At 43.4% G+C, this 22,066-nt stretch overlaps 1 protein-coding gene across 2 annotated transcripts in view; it reads left to right on the top strand.

Annotated features, from left to right (window-relative positions):
* The window catches only part of shtn3 (shootin 3), a 25,928-nt gene extending 3,862 nt beyond the window's left edge, over positions 1 to 22,066 (top strand). For both annotated transcript variants that reach the window (XM_041048076.1, XM_041048075.1), the window contains exons 2-17: positions 1,829 to 1,889; positions 10,784 to 10,878; positions 11,465 to 11,633; positions 11,961 to 12,058; positions 12,149 to 12,230; positions 12,577 to 12,671; positions 13,536 to 13,682; positions 14,014 to 14,167; positions 15,173 to 15,347; positions 15,648 to 15,718; positions 15,876 to 15,979; positions 16,417 to 16,431; positions 16,923 to 16,985; positions 17,339 to 17,468; positions 18,516 to 18,819; positions 19,138 to 22,066. In XM_041048076.1, coding sequence (XP_040904010.1) covers positions 1,829 to 1,889; positions 10,784 to 10,878; positions 11,465 to 11,633; positions 11,961 to 12,058; positions 12,149 to 12,230; positions 12,577 to 12,671; positions 13,536 to 13,682; positions 14,014 to 14,167; positions 15,173 to 15,347; positions 15,648 to 15,718; positions 15,876 to 15,979; positions 16,417 to 16,431; positions 16,923 to 16,985; positions 17,339 to 17,468; positions 18,516 to 18,819; positions 19,138 to 19,273 — 1,899 coding nt within the window. In that variant the 3' untranslated portion in view covers positions 19,274 to 22,066. The remainder of the gene's footprint in view (positions 1 to 1,828; positions 1,890 to 10,783; positions 10,879 to 11,464; positions 11,634 to 11,960; positions 12,059 to 12,148; positions 12,231 to 12,576; positions 12,672 to 13,535; positions 13,683 to 14,013; positions 14,168 to 15,172; positions 15,348 to 15,647; positions 15,719 to 15,875; positions 15,980 to 16,416; positions 16,432 to 16,922; positions 16,986 to 17,338; positions 17,469 to 18,515; positions 18,820 to 19,137) is intronic.

The raw sequence follows: 22,066 nt of genomic DNA, 5'->3' as shown, positions 1-22,066 counted from the left end.
GATGCCTTCCAGAGGTTGTTTGAATCCAAAGAGACAGTTTTCTTTGTCTGTTTACTCTTATTTTTGCTCCACAGGAAAGTTCCAATTACCATTTTAAATGAAGTGTACGCAGAGCACCGTAGCATCGCAGAGACTCCATTAATGACCGGGGTCACTCAGAAGGACACTGTACGAGTCCCACAGAGACAAGAGGCAGTAACTTCAGCTCTGGTTAGAAATGAGATGATGTCACTCTCTTGTTAACTTGAGATTTGACAGGAGAGGAAACGAGGACGACGGGGTTACGAAGGATTTGCCAGAGAGAGTTATTTGGTTCTTATTTTCCCCCATAGCAACTGTCAGTCACTGGACATTATGTATGAGAAGACGAACAGGGCTTCCAGGTCCAGATCCACGGACACCCAAATTGAATTTCACGTTTTTCAGGTGACCTCTGATTTAGCACCTCTGATTTAGGTGCGAGTTACTGTTCGTCCTTGAGTGTTGATGGCGGCTTTGCACTTGTTAACCTCGGTGACGCCTGCAGCTGTCAGCCAAGTTTCATTCCTGCAACATCCAGACCAGGCTTCTCCACAGCTGCTCAGCCTAAATATAGCACAGCAGCAGAGGCACTGACATCAGATCCTGTGGATGTGAAAATAAGGAGTTACGGCCTTTTTGCCTTTTTTCTTTGTGGGGCAGCCGTCAAGTCAGCAGAAGCAGAGAGAGTCAGTGTGTTATGAGAAGTGAAGGGCTGTCGGTGTTATTAGGAAGGCCAGGCAACATTTCGAGTCAGTGGAGAAGGCCAGTGCCGTCTTCAGCGGGGTGGGGGAGGACATGAGGCAAGGTGCATGTTCATATGGAGAAGATGGTGAGTGGGAAATCTGTGTGTGCTGCACTTTGACCAGCCTCCTGAGACACATGAGGAATATTTGCAGATTTCAGAGGAGATAGACAGAGGCTCTAATGATGCATTCACAGCCTGCATGTTAATGTCAACACTTTAGTTCAGAATTGCTCAACCTTGCTTAACTTGGGACCCTGGATAAGGTAAAACTTTTGACAGGTCATTCCTTAGCATTATTAATTCATACCGTCAAGTTAAATATTCACCATGTTGTCCAACATCCACAAAGTGCAGAGGTTTGCTGTGTCGCCAGTTGAGGCAGGTGATGAAGTGTTGGCAGACTGGGACCTGGTGGAGAAGAAATGGAACCAAACTGGTGATCAGATTTTTTTTGTGCCGTGTCTGACCCTGAGTGCTGTTCTGTAACTGGAGTTATGTGCTAGTTTTTTACTGTACGGTGTCTCAGAAGTGTCCCCTGGTCCCAGAAGACTTGAGGTCAGCGATCTGTAATTAACTTTATGGTTGTATCATCAGATCTGCAGATGTAACTCTGATCACCACCTACTGCAGCCTCACTGTATCAGGCGGTGGAGGTGCAGGGACAGTGAGGTGGGAAAATAGGACTGAAGCCTTTGTCCACAAGATCTCCAGTGATTGGTTTTAGGTGACAAATAAAATAATTCAAAAGAATGAATTTTTAATTTGAGGCGATGAAGCAATAATTCATGGAGCCACGTTATTAAGTGGATGTTTTTAAATCACACATTTGTCAGAATAAACTATCTTTTATTTTTCTCTCATACTTACCAGACTCTGTGGTCTAATATAGTCACCTGTGGGTTTTATATTTGGACTAATACATTCAGGTGCCAGGTGTGTAAAGAGTGGTGTGAACACACAGCCTGTGCTTGTGTCTGACCTCCTCACAGTGTGTTTGTGTAACTGTACTCTGCTGGTGTCAGTGACCTAACGTGATCTAACGGGTTGACTCTGCTCCTGCAGTGCAACAGGCTGACTGAGGAGAGGGACGAGGCCGAGAGACAACTCAAACACATCAAGAGAGGTGAGTCCCGCTTCCTCCCACCTCCTCACACTCCTCCATCATCAGCGACACCAAGCAGCATTCACACTCACGCAACTTTTACTTTTTTAAAATGCAAACGTGGGCATACGTTTGATTTTACCCCCCGCGGCAAACTAAAAATCATTTATGAATGATTGAAGGGTTTGTATGTCAACATTTTCATTTTCAATTTCATTTTGAAGTTGTAAGAAAACAGAATTATTAATTATTAATTTATTGAAATGAACCCATCAATATATCCAGGGTTCATTCTTCACAAAGCCGACTGACACATCATCCCGCCCTCAACCAGACAGCCGACACCTCCACTTCCTCCCTCTCCCCTCACCCTTCACACCTGTCCTCCTCACCTGTGACATCGCCGACCCCTCGTCCTCTGAATGGTTGTGTTTAACAGGGGAGGGCAGGGTTTCCCCGTTTCCATGACAACTGCCAGGTAGAGTGTTTGTGTTTTGGGGAGTTTGACCTCTGATTGTCTCAGTTAACTGTTAGAAACGAGGCTGTTAGCGCTGCAGCTCTGGCTTCTGTCATGACCATTCACAGAGGTAAGAGAAGGCTTGAATGCCAGCTTCAGCTTTTTTAATCGAATCAATGCAAACTTTGTTCAAATCTTTTTTAGACAAACAACAAATCCATTCTGGTTCTGGGAGGTCTGAGTGTAGTTTTCCCTCGGTACACACAGGTGCAGAGCTCTAAATGTGTTGAGTATTTTGAGTTTTCCGGTACTGGGTGTTCACACCTCTCAGGCACAGGGTAGAAAATAACAGTTCGTTTCTGGTCAGCACTAACTCAACCCCGTCTCGATGGTCAAAGTGTTTCCTCATTCATTTTTGGGAGGTTTCAGTTCTCGGTGTATGAACTGTCTCTCACTTTCTCATTTTATTTACACAACCTCCATTTTTAAATGTGGGCAAATAGCTGCATTTTGTTGTAACAAAAGTTGAGCCAGGTTCGACTTATTTTGCACGAACGGACAAGAAGTACATATCCATCTGCCTGCTGTGTGACAGTCGACTGTAGAGAAAACACAAAGAGGAAACATGAGCAGGGGAAACAGAAGCCAACTGATATGAGCAGCTGATGTGTTGTTACAGTCTTCATTAAGCATCAGATGTCACATTATGTTTGTATTACTGCAGCCGATTACAGTATGTACCCTGCCGTTCTCTTCTAATGGAGGGAACTGTTGCCTTTCATCCACTGCAGTGAAAAGTGAGGAGCAAATCATCAAAATGTAGACGATTGTTCAGATATGTCATATGTTCATGCAGCTCTTTGGTCATTTTGTGCTTCTGTGACAGTTGAAAGACGAATAGAAGAAGAAAAAACAGATGACAAGTACTTTAGTTGGACCCCAGGCCCAAATTCAGTGTCAGAAGAATGTCAGGAACTTGTCTGCAACAGCAAAACTGGACCTAAAATCTTCAGAGTCAGCAGAAACTCGGATCCTCCTTTTAGTTTCAGGCCCCGTCACTGAAGTCTTTCATTCATTCACTCACTCACTTATTCATTCACTGCTTCTCCCCAGAGGAGACGGCAGTCGCTCTTGTCATGTCATTCCCATGAATTATTAAAACCTCCTGCTATGAATTATTCAGCAGCAGAAAATGGGGGAAGATGAGTGTGTGTGTGTGTGTGTGTGTGTGTGTGTGTGTGTGTGTGTGTGTGTGTGTGTGTGTGTGTGTGTGTGTGTGTCTGTGTGTGTCTGTGTGTGAGTGTGTGTGTGTGTGTGAGGGGTTACCTCTCCCGTCTGACTCTGTATCCATTGTGATCCTTCAAAAGGCCTTTCTACCTGCTACTCCATATTTGATGGCAGCGTTTTCATAGATTTAATGAGGCAGACTTTTCTCGCTGGCAGGTACTTGATCTCAGCCTCGTTTGAATCTCAAAGGCCAGGCTGAGTGAGTTCAGCACAGATCAGCTGACGATAAAACAGTGAAAACATGACCTGACCCGAGAGTCGCTGTGAGATAATACACTCACCTCGATGATGGGCGACCACACTCGTGATCACTCTGAGGCTGAACGTGGGCCTTTTTTATGAACAGTGGTTGGTCCAGTGTGAAATAACTAGACAGTTGATTTTTTTTTTTTTAAATGAAATTTGCTGCAGATGCTCATGGTCCCCAGAAGATGAATAATAACTTTGCTGATTCTCTGACTTTTCATTCAGTCGATGCCTCGATAAAAGACTTTCTGATCTGCCACCTTAATGGTTTAGGATTCGTTAAGTTTAGGTAACAAAAAAAGCTTTGTTGAGGCTGGTGAAAGTTTGTTAGCGTGGTTAAAAGAAACCAATGCCGACTGATGGTCTGCGTTGTTGATTTGAAGAGCTTTTCATTGCTAAATCAGAGACTTTTTATGGCTGTAAAACAACACCACACTGTTTTGGAGTTTGCCACTGAGAGAGGACGTCATTGCCTAAACAGCCACAGGAGGTCGCTTGGCAAGAAAATGAAAGTTCACGTGTAAATGTCTCGGCTCAACGCTGAGCTTAATGCTGGCATATCTTGTTCATGCTAACATGCATGATAGAATTCCTGAGTTTGAGAACGTACACGCAGTGAGGTGTGGACCAGTGTGAGCTTCAGTGAGACCACATCACACACCAGCCTGGTGAAGACCAGATATGCTGAAGCGTTGGTGAATAAAGCTGTGGATAGTTGGTTGAAGTGTTTGTTTCTGTTGAACAAACATTAAACAAACATTTCTGAGACCGAAGGTGAGAACCGTAATTTACTGATCATATATGAATAAGAATTTCATGATCTCAGCAGCAAAGCATGAGGAAATAACCATGTGCCACTTCCTGCCTCTACCTCGTTTCCTAGTCTCCATGCCACCAAAAAAAAACTCCCTTCCAAAAAACGTATATGAACCTGGAGCAAAGAGAGAGACGAGCACTGATGTGCATCTTTTCAGAGGAGGTCATTCAGAGAGTGTAAGACGCCATGAAGAAGTCAGAAGGTCTCTTTGCCTTTAGCAGAGAAACCAAGAGAAACTTAAAGTGCGTGGCTGCACATTTCTGATCTTTTCAGCTGGTAGGAAGCAGGCGGGGCCGGTGTCTCACAGCCTGTAATTTATGCTTTTGTATTAAGCCAGAGCAGCAGAACAAGCCATTCACACAGGAGCTGAGTGTCAAACATGGCCCTCGGGGTGGGATTTTAACAGAAGCCAAAATCTCTGAGTTTCAAATCAGATGCGGGGAGAGAAATATGTTAGGGTGAGTTATTTTCATACATCCATGATAAGAAACTGGAAAAGAGGTTCCAACTATTTTATACATATGCACAAAGTGCAGGCAATGAAAAAGAACTCTCGAAGGAAACTGACAAAAATATCTTTTCCTCAAAAACCAAAGAAAGGAAAAAAATCACAATGGACAACAGAGTCCAACAAATAAATGAACACACCTGAGGGAGGGAGAAAAAACATCTATGGAAAAAGCCAAAAATCGAGTTTTAATCATTACCCAGTGAACCAACCACATGGAACATCAGTGTTGTATGTCATCTAATGCTGCTGTAAATGAACACGTAGCTGGGAGCTAACTGTGATACCACTCAGCTTTACTAAATTGGCCGCCTGCAGCACTGTTAGCTTATGCAGCCTAGTTATTCAGTCCACTGTGCTTAGATAAAAGCCTGTGGCTGCACTTTCCTTGCATTCAAGTGCTGCTGGAAATACTGTAATTACATGCTGAGAGCACATGAAGGACCAACACGCCGGTGACATGTGGCCGGGAAAGTGTAATTTTCTCTGACAGAAAGGCAGAGACGATGTGGCTTTTGGGCTCAGGGGGAAATGAAATCGGTCAGTGACGGTTTCTAATGAATTTATTTCTGTGTTATTGTTTGGGATCACACAGTAACTGTGTGTGTTGCTGTATGTTTTTATTTTTTTTATTTTATGGTGTCATACAGTTTTGTCTTGATGAGCAAAGACAGGATTAATAACTGAATGAATGTTGTCAGTTCTGCCACTGTAACACAAAGCAGATCAGTCACTGAGTCATTGGGACTCACTTTAAATCAATCAATCACTCACAGACCCCACACAACATCCTGAGTCTGGGTTAATACAGAACCTGGTCTGTGGTCTGACAGTGATGCATTTTTTATTCCGTCTTATTTGTTTATAAACTTCTAGGAGACAGCGTTGATCTCTGAGAACCTCGAACCTTTGTAAGGTTGAGGAAACTCACGTCTGTCAGAACAGAGCTGAGTATCCTGTTACTTTAGGTTTTCAGGTGCTGGGAGGTGGAATAAGCCGACGTTTTACATAAAAAGCAGACTCTTTTTTTCTAGATCGGAACGGGGAAGTTTGTTTCTGTCAGTTTCCGTGTTTAAAAATGATTGCAACAGTATGAATACCAATCCAGTCAGACTCTCTGAAGATAAACACCAGTAGTATCACATTTAAACAGTTATTATAGCTTTTCGGTTACAGTTATTCTTGACATTTTGTAGTTGTGTGTGATTTAATGTGTTCCTAAAGAAGCAATAATGTTGACAGTGGAACTGCAGATACTGTAGATTAATTTACTTATTTATAGCATCCCTGAATAAATCTGGGCCCAGTTTATCAGTTTTACACAGCACATCATATTTACAGCTCCCAGTCTCTGGTGTAGAAGCTTAAGAGAAGCACTTGAAGGCAGCGTTAGCCTCCTATTGTTCACAGCTTACTTTGGGGTTAGTGTTACAGCTTATACACCACTGGTATAAAGACTCTGGGTTCTTTCAGATGTAAACCCGTCGCAGGCCGAGCAGCACGGTGACTTTTTTAGTCACTGACATGTTCTGAAGTTCACCAGAAGTTGTCATTTTACAGATTAACTGAACATCAGCACATATGGAGGTTTTAAACACAGACAAACCAACAAAGAGCAGATGCTCGTTGGTGTGTGTTAATTCCCTGTCCAGCTCTGAAACCCTGTTTTAACACCGTGCGCTGGGATTTCACCACCACTCACAGATGAATGTGCTTACCGTTGGCTAATCCTCCAAATCATCTGTTAATAACATGCCTCGTCACTAAAGAGGCTTTCGCCAGCTCCGGCTCAGCGCCGAAAAACAAAAGCAGCACATTGTTTTTCATCTGTCAGATCATTACAGGTTTTAAGGGCACGTCAGTCGTCTCATGAATCCCAGAACTCGGAGGAGTTACTGACCCGGAACAGTTTCTGACGGGAGACAGAGCTGTAGGACAAACTGTCTCATTCACTGCGTTTACATGCACAAAACAGACAATATTATGAGACAATATTCCTTCTAAGCTGTTCACCTTGTGGATTAAAATCACTGTTCTGCTAATATTCCCGCTTTATGTACAATCCACAGATGAAACATCTGAAGATTTTACCTTCAGCTGTGGGAAATTATAACAGGCATTTTTTTTCTGTTGTGAAATTTTGTTGTGACATTTTATGCACAAACTGATCAATAAATCAGAAACATATTTGGCAGATTAATTGATAATGAAAATATGACCTATCACAATAACTTCAGCGCGGTATATACATTGATAGAAAGTTTCTTTCTTGTAAACACTGAAAGTGAAATGAAGAAAAAAGTCTTGACGTTCACACTGAACATCATTAGCTAACAGACAGTTCTGCAGCGTTTCCCTGGTGATGGCACCAGCTGTTGGTTTCTCGAGTAAAACAGAGTAGAATAAAACAGAGCTATAAATAGCAGAGTATGACCCGCGCTCCACCGTCTCTGCCTCCCGTGTTGCGTCTGACCCACAGAGCTGCAGCTGAGCCGCGGTGCAGCCGAGCAGAGGACGATCCGCCGTGGCATGTGGGTTGAAACGGTGGTTAAAGCGACTGAATGGAGCCCTGAGAGAGCACTGAGGGTTTAAAGGAGTCTCAGGCTGGGAGGGAATCACACCACCAAAGCCCATCCAGAAGCATTTAACCTGAAATGAGGGATTAAAAATAGAACCAGAAGCCTTCCCTGTCCTCCTCCTCTCTCATATCATCCTCACTAATGTTTCTGAACCCAAACCCAGAGCCTGTGTGGCACCGGGCTCACAGATAAACATCGTCAAGTTCCCTCAGAGGTCACTTATTTAAATGTCTGATGCAGTTAATGAATATCAGGCTAATATTATCTTTTGGTTTAAAGAGGATCTTGACTCATTACGTCTGAAGAATTCTGCTCTTTCATTTAGTTTTTTTCTATTTGATCTTATTAAATATGCTTCACATTCACAGCTGAATCAATATTTACGTGGGTCTTGATGTGGTCTTTGGTTCTGCAGGGAAAGAAACACAAAACGCATTCTCAGTCAAAGGTCTGGTTTATCTACTGATCTGCTTGTTTGAATGAAGGAATGGATTTGGATCTTTGTCCTTTGAAATCAGCTCCCAGCGACGGAGAAATGAGATCAGTGTATGAGCAGACTGTTTCACTGTCATGTCCTGGTGAGAGTCTGTGCTCTAAAAGCATCTACACACTACGCACACTTCACTACACACGAAGCCTCGTTAAAACCAGCCAGCCTTGCTAGTGTGTGTCTTTGTGTGTCTGTGTGTGTGTGTGTGTATGACTGTGTATTGTGTTGCATTCAGGCTACATCGTCAGACAGAGGAGCATTAGTCATGTAGCCTGTGAGAAGAAAAGCCTTCACCTGAGATGCATGTACGGTGGAATGAGGGTGAAGTGTAATGGGCTCAGCAGGCCTGAAGGCCTCACTGACACAGATACAGGTTTAGGTTGTGGTCATCGTTGTCGTAGTGACATTCCTGTTGTGTCTTTCCCTCCGTGTGATAATATAACAGAAGGTCTGAGCAATATATTAATATATCTGAGCAATATATTGATATCTGTGCTGGAAGAGTGATACCATATGTTATTATATTGGGTCACTTACATGTGATGGTGTACATACAGTACATGTGACTTTACCATATGTTATCACGTCTTTTAATGTTCAGATGCTTAAAATAGAGACAGGAAACAGACGAACATGTGAAAGTGAAGTGTGTTGAAGTGAGTCATGCTGGGAAATGGTTTGATCACCTTTGAAGCGTGTCTGTGTTTTGTAATGTGTGTGTGAAAACAGCGATGTGGTTTAGTCTGTAAAAAGAACTGTGCGATCACGGGGCTGATTGATATTGGTCATGGATCGATTATTGGAAAACTGGAACAACATTTTGAAAAGTTCCTCTCAGATTCATGTCTGCTTCAGACCTGTACATTTCAACACACCTACCCCTAAAGCCTGATGTCCTTTGTCTCTGATGCGTCTCTGTCACGCGTCCACTGTGGCAGGATATAATAACAGGATCTGTGTGGACTGGCTGGTGATGGTTCATCAGGCTGTGTGCTGAGCAGGCAGCACGGGTTCAGTTACAGCAGCCTAACAATCGGTCTGCATGACAGGCGGCCCGTCATTAACCGCTGAATTGATGTTTGCGATGCGTAGTAAACACTGACCGTGTACACACAGAACGTTGAGAACCGATGATTGTGTTGGAATGCTCCCAAGTATTTTATGAAATGAAGTTAAATGAAATTACGCAGCGCAGCAAAAAGTTCCTGATGTCCAGACCTGATGTTTGTGTTTGTTGTGTTCGTGGATATTTGTGTCTCTACTCATTTACCTGTTCATTAAATGATAATCCCAACAAGTCTTTCCTTTTAACATCACTAACCAGCATATAAACATCTATTATTATATTATATATAAAAAGCCAGATGACATTTATCCAAGCTGAGCTGCATAAATGTCTGTGGTTAAGGGCACGAACAACACGAACACTGTTCCCTCTGCCCTCATCTGCGTGAGGGAGAAGCGTAATCAGATTTGAGGCTTGGACATCGACCAGGAAGGACTCTGTTAATGGACCAGGGATGTTCACAGGTGCTTCCTGCTGCCTGTAATAAAAATCCAGCCACAGCGGCCTGAAGGAGTCCAGGACTGACTGTGTCACCACAGTGAAACTGAAACGATCAATGGAGACAGGGAGGCAGAGGCAGAGTGAACATGATGTTCCTTTATGCTCAGCAAACGATGAACGCACAGAAAAGATTGTTGTGTTTATCTGTTTCAGACTGCTGTGAATAACTCTAAAGATTTCAGAAACTGGAACTATCTTCCAGGAATCTGACTAATTTCGCGCAGAATGCAGCAGAAGAAGAAAGAGGGAGATGATTGAGGGAAAGGAGAGAGAGATGAGTGGATCTTTATTATGACAAACTGCTTCATCACGTCCAGTTCCTCCTCCTCTCAGTCTAGATTTTCCCAGAGTCTCCATATCTGGGTCATTCTAAAATAACCGAGGACTAGCTGAGCTCTGGTGACACGTTCGACAGCTGCGAGCGTCAAACGTCCTCAGGCTTTTTTAGCTGTTAGTGTTTGTGGAGGTTTTACAGTGACACACAGTGATCATGGTCTTGACAACAGGCAACATTTTCCTTCAGATTTTTGCTGCTTTTTAAATTGAATTGAATTTTAATTTTCCTTTCAACATGAGTAGTAGATCCAAGGTTCTTGCCACTTTGCAAATGACACCATGAACAGAAAACCTCCCCGGTACAAAGGTGCTGAATGTGATTTTGTGTTTTTTTTGTGTTTTAACCTCAGGGACAGTAAACCTGTAACAGTGTTAGCAAATCATTTCCAGTCTTCATTTTATTTTAGTGCTGCTGAACTGCTTCATGAAAAATGCTGTAGTGATTGTTTGTTTATATGATCTAATTTTATGGATTTCAGTTCCTATTTTGTCATTTTTCCCCAAGGAAAACTGGACAGTCATGATACTGTGATAACCCTGTGTGTGTGTGTGTGTGTGTGTGTGTGTGTGTGTGTGTGTGTGTGTGTGTGTGTGTGTGTGTGTGTGTGTGTGTGTGTGACTCTCTCAGTGTCTCAGATGGTGATTGAGGAGGTGAGTGTTCTGCAGACTCAGCTGGAGATCGAGAAGTCGTGCCGGGAAAATGCAGAGGCCCTGGCCACAAAGGTTAGACACACACACGCACACACACACTCAATAATCAATGCTATAAGATTAGCATTATCAGGGTCCAGCTGGCATCAGCAGGTGAGTGGAGTGGAAAGGTGAGTCAGGATGACTCTGCACAGAAACTGTTTGACCACATCATCTGTCTGTTTCTGTCTCCACAGAAAAAAACTGTGTCCTTATATTAAACTTTAATAATATTTAATAATAGTTAGTTAGAAACGTAATGTATTATTTATTAGTTATTATTATTTATTTTTGCTGATATTTAACATATGTTGAAGGGTTAAACTGGGACTTGTGTCCATTGTATTATATAAATATCTCAGGTTGAATCTAATTATCCAGCAACAGCTCAAGAGAAGAGAGAACATTTTTATTTTTATTTCATTCATTTATTCATTTTTCTATTCATTTATGTTTTGATAGTTTGGATGAGGTGAATAAGTTCATCTCTGTGAATCACTGTCCCAAAGTCCAAGAAGACAATAATACAACGGCCCAGTAAACTGCCCTTATTTTTTGATTATGTGTACTTTTAATGAAGTTGTCATTGCCTTTGACCCCTGTAACCTTTGACCTCCAGCTCAACTGTGAGAACAGGAAGTTGAAGTACCTGAGCCTGTCGTCTCGTCCGTGTTTGGACGAGCTGCTTCCCAGCATCTCAGACTGCATCGCGCTGGAGACGGACGTGGATGCGGACGCTGCAGACGGCAGCTCCGACACCTTCTCACAGTATCAACAGCAGGTTAAAGGTACAACACGTACAATTAGAATTTGAAAATGGTGCATTGTGGACTGGTACTGACAGGGCAGCATTTTAGCTGTTAGCGGTCAAGAAGTAGGAATACTTAACTGTTTTGCACATGAAGGTAAAAATAAAAGATGTGGTGCAGTGGACATAGATCAGAAAACTGATTGCTGAACATTGCGGTCCACTTAAAATTTAGAAATCTAAATTTTGTTTCCTGCCCAAGAAGCTGCTGTCTCACACCACACTCAGAAAACAAATTGTTTTAGTCTGCAGGTCGGCTGTTTGTAAGAGTCTCTCATTCTGTTATGTTTTTTCTGTTTTCCATCAGAGCTGAGGGAGACGGTGAACAGCTTGTTGGAGGAGAAAAAGAATTTTGTTTGTCAGATTCATGACCAGCAGAGACGGATAGAGGAGCTGACTGTACAGGTGAGGAGGCAGAAGTGTGGACATCCACCTGCAGGACGTTTTAAAATGCCCCGGTGACTGAATGAATGAATTTTACTTCACTGTCTGCAGTCAGAGAAAGATCAGGCAGAGATGAAGGAGCTTCGTGAAACTGTTGAGCAGCAAAGAAAAACCATCAAGAGATTTAACAGAGGTGAGTCACGACACGGAAACACAGTGAGGTTTTCAAATAAAGGTTCACGCCAACGTTACAACAGGCTGAGGTACTGACTCGCTCATGAACTCTGAATCATACATATACATATATATATATATGTTAGAAGTAAAGGTAAAAAACTTTTTATCAAATTACAGTAGAGATGTCTCGACATACATAAGTTACGCATGTTAACATTAACTGTACATGTGTTAAGATACTAACTTTACCATCAGACTCTGTGATCTGTCTGAATAAAATACAGGGTGAATAAAAAAATTACTTGTGTAAATTCAGAAGAGTCCACGTCCATTGTTTTCCCCCTGTCTCTGTGTCCCTGCAGTCTCCATGATGGCAGCTCAGGAGTACGAGGGGATGAAGGACCAGCTGGACTTGGAGCAGACCCTGAGAGTCAAAGCTGAGACTTACGCTCATGAGGTAAAGATACGGTCACAGAGATTACGCACTCTACTGTAACACATGGTACAAAAGAAAGAGAGAACGCGGAGGTGTGTAAGCACACGGCTAATGTTGCGTTAGCGTGAAGCTGCGTGATAGAGAAACATTTAAACCTTAAAGTTGTGCTGATCAGTATCAAACATTTAGAAAGCTGTTAGCTAACACGTTAGCAAAGGGTTTCCTGTTCACACATCCAGCAGACACACAGCAGCATTAACGTCCCGTCCACGTCCTGCTCGTCCAGTTTGTCTTTGCAGCTGTGGTGGGGAGCACAAATTTGGGAGATTTTTGAATATTGAATCCACGTTGAGTTTTACATCCACGCGGCACATATTTAACTTTTCATGTGGTGAAAAAATGTGAAAATCACATTAGAGGAACTTAATCCTCACATTATTCATAAGCTGCATTTCTGAGTCACTGCTCCTTTCTGAAAATATTTTGCATTACGCAGCTTCAGCTCTCTGAAATCTTCCAATCTGATGATATAACAGTGTTTTCCATGAACTGAAAGCGTGCTGCTGCTGTTAGCTTCAGTGGTAAACAGTGACATGCATTGCTGTGTTGGTAATTGATGTGTGTGTTAATAACCTAGTGCCTGATTAATGAAATGTCCTGAATCTGCTGTGTAGTGACCTGAAAAGTGAAGAGCCTGCAGGATTAAAACAGCCTGTGTGTGATGGACAAACTGGAATGATATGCTGGAGGTTAAAATGTAGAAGATGAGAGGTGTTCATCTTTCTCCTCCCTTCTTCTTACACCGTTCTGTCCTTCTCCCCTGGCCTTCCACCACTCCTTTTTTCTATTCTCCTCCTCCTCCACCTCATCCTCCGTCTCCTGCAGATGCTGGTGAAGCAGAAGGAGGCCAACAGGCAGAGTATGCTGCTGCTGCAGAGTGCTGAGCCCAGCGTTCAGCTGCTCAAAGCTCTGGAGGACGTCGCTGCTATCACCAAAACCCTGGAGGAGGAGCGTGTGCAGCATCAGCAGAAGGTAAACTGTGAAAACTTGTGCTTCTTCAAGTTATTGTCAGGAAGGTGCTGATGTCGCCACCCAGATCACACAATCTTGACCAAAGGCAAAATATGTTCACATATGACACATTAAGGTCATACTGTAGTCGTCATGTGTCCTTCAAGACTAAAAGAGCAAATCCAGGTGGCCATCGAGAGAAGGCAGAGACGCTTATCATGGAAATTAAATTCATATTTTCCTTCCAAATTAACAATTAAGAGCAGAAATGAAAGTAAAACTGAGAACAACCATCAGTCTGACAGTAGACTGCCTTTCATTGTGTAGCCATGTTGTTTATGTGTGTGTGTAGGTGCAGAGTCTGGAGGCCCAGCTGGAGCAGAGCTGTGTGAAGAAGCAGCTGGAGGCTCTGCAGAGGCAGCTGGAGCTGCTGGAGGTAGAGAAGAAGGAGGTGGAGGGACGACTGGAGCAGGCAGAGAAGAAGAACGAGGAGCTGGAGAACAGAGGTGGGCGGAGGGGGAGACGCACACTCGCACACGTGCACACATACAAAATGGAAACAGTGGGTGGAGTTAAAGGGGTCCTCAAGTGGGTGGAGGACCGGAGAACAGAGGGACCGACAAAAGCATGTGAAAAGATGTCCAGCTGCTGCGTTCTTAAGGTTTTCAAAGATGCCAAGTATGGTAAACTCAGTTTTGAAATGATTCAGAAGACATCGAGAATATTTCCATTTTTTCCAGTGCTGTCTTGAATTTTTTCACAATCTAAAATAAAAACCTTCATATAGTTTTGTTTAACAGCTACTTGTGGGAAACTTTTAGGGGAAAGTCAGGTTTGTAGTTGAGGCACTGAAAATCCTGCTTTATTAATAGTGAAAAGTTCTAATTCTGCTGTGGTTGAACCATAACATCAGCATGAAAGTCAGATTTTCAATTCAACATTTTTCTCATTAAGAATCCTGCGGTTTTCTTTCACTAATAAAATCAAAATATTTTTTCTCTCTAACGCCTCAGTGATGAACAGAAAGTGTGATGTGTGTTGAACAGGGTCGCTGGTGTCTTCTGCCCCCTCCCTGTCCCCCTCCCTGTCCCCCTCGCTGTCCTGATCAGCTGTTGTGTGTTTATTGCTCCGTGGACATGAGCACAAACCACTGACCCATCTGCTGCAGGAAATCTGGCAAACATGCAGAATTTCTCCCTTCGTGCAACACGGCATCTGTCTGCCACTTTTAAATGGGTCACATGGAGTCAGGGCCAAAACCACCAACTGAACCTGACTGAACCAGAAACCGTTAAAAAGGACAAACAAATAAATAAATAAACAAACAGACGCCTCTTTCATGGCTACTCTGTGCTGCACGGTGGCAGAGATGGTGTGTTGTGGTAAGAGTCTTCACTCTGCTGTGAAACGTGGGGGCCTGAAGGATTTCTCTCACCAGAGCTCCTACAGCAGAAAAGTACAGCAGCTGTGGTCGTATTATCTGTTTCCATTGTTTTCCTTTCTCTCCACAGTCCACGAGCTCCAGGAGACCCAGAAAAAGATCGCCATGACGACCAGCACAGCGCCCCCTCCCCCCGAACCTGGGTTGGCACCGCCTCCCGCACCTCCCCCACAGCCACCTCCGCCGCCTCCTCCTCCCCCTCCGCCACCTCCTCCACCTCCCCCATCGAGATGCAACCCCCTCAGGTGAGGACGGGAGCGACAGACCAAGCACACGTTCCATATCACACCGTCACAGACATTTCTGAGGTTACTGTACTGTACTGTACGACCACTGTTCTGTATGCCCACTGTACTGTAAGTCCACTGGACTGTACGTCCACTGTACTGGACGTCCTCTGTACGCTGGAGCAGAAGCCTTGGTAACAACATGTGACAGTAGGAGCTGAAACTGAAACTGAAACAGCTGATCAGGGCCTGATTGATCAGAGCATTCCTATAAAATCACCATAAATCTCAGTTTGTTTGTCCCTGTCCGTCTTTCAGCTCTCTGATAGCCATCATGAGGAAGTCTTCAAAAGGCTCGAAAGCCTCTGTGAAGGCAGAGCAGCCTCCAGGTGGGTTCCCTTACACTTTCTTATATTTACAGTCTGTGTTGTAGCACAGTATGTCATTACACAGGGTTAGGTTGTGTCGATAAAATCTTCCATGTTATTTTATATCATGGTAGTGATAAACACAGTCTTGATAGTTTAAGTTTCTCACGCTGTCCAGTTGCTGAGGGTGTGGACGATGTGAAGGTGAAGGCGGTGAATGAGATGATGGAGAGGATCAAACATGGCGTCGTCCTGCGGCCCGTCAAGAGTCAGGACAGCAAGGTGAGGACGAGACAGTCAGACGGAGACAAACTTAGGTTGTTTATTTACTGCAGCGATATTTTATATTTTGCTATTTTCTGATCATGACTTGTTTTGTGAAAGGTCACACTCCCCCAGAATGAACCTGCTGTGGCCTTTAGGACGGAGCAGTTCATGATATTAATGGGTCAAAGGTCACAAAAGATATTCCTGCGTCCTGAAAATGATTTTTTAAAATTGATCTTTCCTTCAAAACAGAATCAAAACACATCAAAGCAACAGAAACAATATTCCTGCCTCATCAACAGGCTCTACAGTAATTCCTCCTCTTCCCGTAAAGATCAGGACGTCTGTAAACACTCAGGTCGTTCAGCTCCATATTTCATGCAGGCTAAATGCACTCTGGCTGATTGCTCTCTTCTCTCTCCTCTCCATGTTCCTCCTTTGTGCTGCCACAGAGAATAGCAGTAAAAGTGAGTATATTGGCATTTGCATCAATCTTGTGACGTGATGCCTTGGTCACTCCCCCAGGGAAAAATACGTTTCCCTCCCTCTGACCCCAACAAACCCAAGACACACACACACAGACACACACACACACAATCAGTTAAACACACGTCACTTAAACATCCATCTCAGATAACCTCATGGGCTGGACACTGCAGCTGCTGGGTTATTGTTCCTCCCCTAAGGGAAGCTCACTGACCGGGGAGTCCTGCAGTATCAGTGTAACGAGCTTTCAATCAGCAGGAGAAGTGAGTTTTCTGCAGACGTCCCTGGCACTGTGATGCTGCATTCAAAAAAAATGGAAATCAGAAAATCTTAGTTTGTAGCTGTAGTTTCAAAATCTGCAGTTTCCAGCTTTTCACTGATTGTGGGACACGGCGGCTGTGCTAAGCTCTAACTGTTGGGTTAAAAGGAAAACATGAAGGAACATTATTTGTGTTTGTTTTTTTTTTCCCAGCAGCCTCCAACATGTGAGGAGAAACAACAGGAGAGCGCCATGGACGAACTGAAAGGCATCCTGGTAAAATATATACAACTTAATGCTGCTTATTTTGTAACAAGAGCAAATACAAAACAGTAAATGAAGAGAGAAAAACATTTCTCTGTTAATCTGGTTCAGTGTCACCGAGTCTGACTTTTCAGAGGAGACCAGGATCATGGCTGGTATCAGGAGAAGAAACCATTTTATTTTGGATGTACAGTCTTTGGGTTGTGCCCCAAAAGGGGTTTGGAATGGATTCTGTTTTGAAAAGGACATTAATTTGATTTCATTGGTTTCAAATGTCAGTGTGTCGTACGAAGTCAAATTTTAAATTAGTCACACATTTTGCAAAATAATAAACTTCCTGCAGTAACAGGTGTGTTTTCCTCCAGGACACGGTGAAGAGGAGCCCCAGCAGAGGCTCCCAGGAGTCAGGGCCGTCCCCGCCGGGGAAGAAGGACAGTGAGCTGGAGGTCATCTTGAGACGCAGGCGCAACAAGGCGGGAGAGGCTGGCTCCGGAGGTAAACACACGGCAATTATTTCTAATTACCGTAGAAAATATCAAACCTTTCCTCCCTGCAAGTCTCAAATTGTTTTCACTGGCTCATTTTGCAGTTTGAGAACATAAACTTCACCTGTTAGCTTTTATATCATGTTAGTTTGGTAGAACAGTTTTCATGTGACAGAATCTTAAATACACTTTAAAATCTCTAATGTGTTAAGAAAATGTGTCCGTGATTCATAATGAGCTGAAAGTGAAGTGTCAAATTCAACACTGATAAAAAAGCGTGAGTGTGTGAAAGCTGCCGGTGTGAAGCAGTAAATTCAGAGACAGTTCAGTGAGCTCTGCTCTGTATCTCAGGGTTCATGTGAGGTTGTGCTGTTAATTAACATGTTGCTGTGCCAGTCAATTTTCAGAACATGTGATGTTAACGCTGCAGAGGTCAGAGGTCTGACTCCCACTGTGACTGCACTCAGAACAAATTTCATGCTGTGAGGGGGATTACAAAAAACCTGTGTGTGCGTGCGTGCGTGCGTGTGTGTGTGTGTGTGTGTGTGTGTGTCCAGAAGAGGGCGCACTGCACCACAGAATGAACACACTGTATAACGAGGTCAGATTCCTGCTGATATGGATTTATCTGCTTTTCCATCATAGATTGACCTCGACCAGCAGAATGAACAGAAGCTGCTTGACTTAAAGTTTGCAAAATATTTAAACTCCACACACGACTGAGTCAAACTGTATAAAACCGAAATGTAAAACTTTCAGGTTAGGATATGTTTTCCCACACACAGATCATGTTCACATCCTTTAGTCTGTGTGGGAGTCCAGGTTAGACGTGTGTGAGGTTACTGAAAGAAAGTGACCAGACTTTTCACACTACAAATCACTTTTTAGCAGTTTAACTGAAGACTAAACTGAACATCTTACAGATAAAAATTAAGACCAGTTTCCCCAGAGAGTTTCAGGTTATTCACCGTAAAATGATTGAATTTGTGGACGGAACAATCCATGTTCTGTTGACTCATGGACTCATTGTGGCTGTTTTTTTCTTTTTCCTCTTCAGATGAGCGCGAAGGCCAGATGAGCCACGTCTCCTCCTCCGACAGCCTGAACGGGAGGCGCACCAGCAGTGACTCAGGCAAAGATCCAGAGGTGCCGGGGGGACTGAGTGTCCCCTCTGACCCGCCTGGATCCAGGGTCAGCACGGAGAGAAGGGGGTCGGGGCCGGGACCCATAGTGGCCAGGAGGAAGAGTTCTGACACCGGCAGAGAGGCCAGAGAGGGCTCCTGGCTGGAGAGGAGGTCCTGCAGCTCTCTGTCTGAGAAGGAGACGGCAGAGTCTCCAGTCAGCAACGGCTGCATCAACAGGTGGAGCATCACTGCATCTGAAACATTACCTAACCGGGGGGGTGGGGGGGACTTGGAAGAACCAGTTCACACAGACTAATTTATGGCAGTTTCAGTTTCAGAATTTGTGTTTGATTATTTTAGATACAAGGAAGAATAACTACAAACTCAGGGAAGTGTCCACATAACCAAGAGGTCAAGTTTTGCCAGGTTACCGAAGTTCATGTAAACACACCTCGTTTTCGGAGTGAAGCTGTTCTAGTTTGATTATGAGATCCGATGTTTACATGTAAACAATATTTGGTCTGATTGCTCAGTTTTTGACTCTACTCCAAACAGTGTCGTGGAGGATGATCGAAATGTGACGGAGGAGTGTGTCCAGTCAAACGGAGTCGACCACGGCGAACCCGGCGAGGATGCACACGCCGACGTCTGCGTCGGCCCGGTCAACGGCAGCGCTGATGCTGAGTGCTAGGATGAGGATGTGCTCTGAGGATCCAGGGTTTTGTTTGTGTAATCTGATCCAGGCATTTACTGACCGATGTGAGATGTGTCACTGGTGTTTACTCTCAGATCAGATGACTTAGGGTGCGATCACACCTTGGAAAAGTTGACTCTGTCGTACTTTTGTATTTACATTTTTCTGATTCACAATAACCATTTAAAAACTAACTACAGTGGGGCCTGTAAAGAAAAGTTACATGACTAACATGCAGCTAATTTATTGATTTATTTATTTATTCTTTTGGTCCAAGCAATTCCCTGAAGCTTTTTCACAGCTCTAACACATGGAGAAAAAGCGGATATGAGTTTAACTCTCATCGTTCTCATGGGAACGAATGAGTTTCGATCAACTGTTCAGGATGTGCTTGGTGTGAACGCACCCTACCGGGTCCAGCCACTGTAGAAATGTTCTCAAACGCAGACTGTAACTGTTCATCGATAATTAAGACATATGCAAACTGTTGTTCTTCTCAGTCTGAACCGGCTCGAGTGTAAAATTCATGTGGTAGTTCATGACTCTGCTGGTTTTTAAAATAAAGGGATAAAACTGATTATGTTTAGGATTGATAACAGCTCCCCTGCTCAGGATTTTCAATATTCCTATGACTTGTTCAGGATTCATGTGAATGAAACTGTTGGGCCTCACATCTCACAGTAAATGAACACTTTGGCCAGTAAATTAGTCAGTGGCCAGTAAATGTCAGTGCAGGTCAGCTGCTTATTTTTAATAGTGTGTGAGAAAAGCACATCCATGAGAGCACAAACCACAGCGACGGTGCCGTGAGTGTGGAGCTTTCTCCAGTGGCTGGTACTTCAGTAACCAATAACCAGAGCATTTATCAATCTGTGCATCCGTTCTTTCCTTTGAAGGTGTCTTAATACAAACCTGTGGATCCCTGAGGACAGACTGACTGAACTTTGTGAGGGAAGCTTCACTTTTTTGCACAGAGCCTCAGTTTTCTTCAAACACTCTGACTTGTACAATGACTGCAAAGCTTTGGGTTGATGTTTTTTTCTATTGGATGCACAAAGGATCTGTTCGGTATCACTTTGTGTCATCAGAAGGAATGCACTGTACTGTCCTGTTAGCCCTCCAGCTTCTTCTGCTTCTCCTCCACCTCTTCTTTACTCCCAGTTTCCGTGAGGGCTGCACAATTGATTTATGTACAATCACATGATACTAATCATAATTAGCTTCATCAGTGATAAAACTGAAACGCAGTTTGCTTTGTTAAATGTTGCAGTAAAAAAAAAAGTGTTGAAACACACTTTTTGGTTTATCCAAACAAACTGTATCCACTAATGAAGACTGTGAGATGTGGCTGAGAGCTCCAGAAAAACAAGCTCTCACTGACTGATGTTTTCGGTGATGTCGTCATTGTGCAGCCCTGACTGTAGAATACAGGTATTTAGATTATCTCATTCTGTTTAATCCAACCTCTTCCTGAGTCTCAATGGAGGGAGGCTGAGCGAAAACATCCAGGAACAATTTTTAAAACCAGGGTTAAAGAAACTGACACATGTGGAAAGGCACGTTTCCTTTCTTCCACTTTTGCTGCTGAGGCTGAAGTCCAGGTTTCAGCGAGTCGACTATCAGTGTGTCATAAGGCTGTGATATGGAAAATGTGGAATAGAGATGTGACTGATATTTTCAGTTTTACAGGAATAAAACAACACAGACAGGAGGTGGGTTTCCATCTGGTTTACATGCATGTTCTTCAGTAATTGTTTGTCATCTGTGCAGCGCCATCAGCTGTTTATCTCAATTAACCAACTTATAATATGCAGAGAATGGAAATGCGCATTAAGTCATATTTGGTTAAAATTTACATTTGGATGGAAACCCACCTTACAGCACAGTTCCAACTAAATCACAGCAAACAGAAATGTTCTCAGGGTCCATGGGACAAAGTTTCACCAAACCCACTTCGGGGGCCTTGATAAGGAAACGTGTGGGAGAAACTAACAGAGCCATTTCTTTTTAAAGTAGCAGTGACATAAACATATGGTTGGAACAGCTTTGGAGGAATGAGGTGCTTGTGTACTTTGTCTACCTCTCCACAGACACCTGCCTCTAAACCTATTATGTCCTGAATAACAGTTTGTGGTGTTAAAACTCATGAGATGCTGTCATAGTTCCTGCACCAGAGACAAGAGGTCTTCCACATGCCTTCCTACACCGAATCAGCACTGAGTCCACAGTCCTGTGATCTGAGACACCCTCGTTGTTTCTGTACTCGCTCACCATCTCACTTCAGCGTGCATTCCTTGGCTTTTATTTTGTAGGGCCTGCTGTCTCTATATAGCTTTCCTGACACATGATGCAACATTAAGAAAATTTTTGAAGAGTATGCAATTACATACAGCACATTTGTATGGTGCTTTCACACCTTGTCATTCTTTCTTAAAACACAGAACACATTTAAAATCACATTTATAAGTACATTCTGTTCCGTCCTTTAGGTGTATTTTATTCTAATGCAAAGGACCAGATGTTAAGGAGCTCATGAACCTTTAGGCTGCACATAAAACAACTCATTAGGACTATGAAGCTGCCACAGGCCTGAATATTATGCATATCGAGGCCTTGTACAGGCCCTCAGACGGCTGTGGAGTTGGCCTGCAGCTGCATTATGTTTTGGGTCCTTGTACTGATTGCATAGTTGTTGACCAAGTGGCTACTTAACAAAAGGGTTTACTGTATCTGACAGAGTTTGCGTGACTATAGATATTGTGTGTGTTTGGGATATAAATGAAGTGTTCA

The sequence above is a fragment of the Toxotes jaculatrix genome, chromosome 10, assembly GCF_017976425.1.
Source record: "Toxotes jaculatrix isolate fToxJac2 chromosome 10, fToxJac2.pri, whole genome shotgun sequence".
NCBI lineage: Eukaryota > Metazoa > Chordata > Actinopteri > Toxotidae > Toxotes > Toxotes jaculatrix.
Note: the sequence above shows the minus strand (reverse complement) of the source record. Positions and strands in the feature narration are given on the sequence as shown.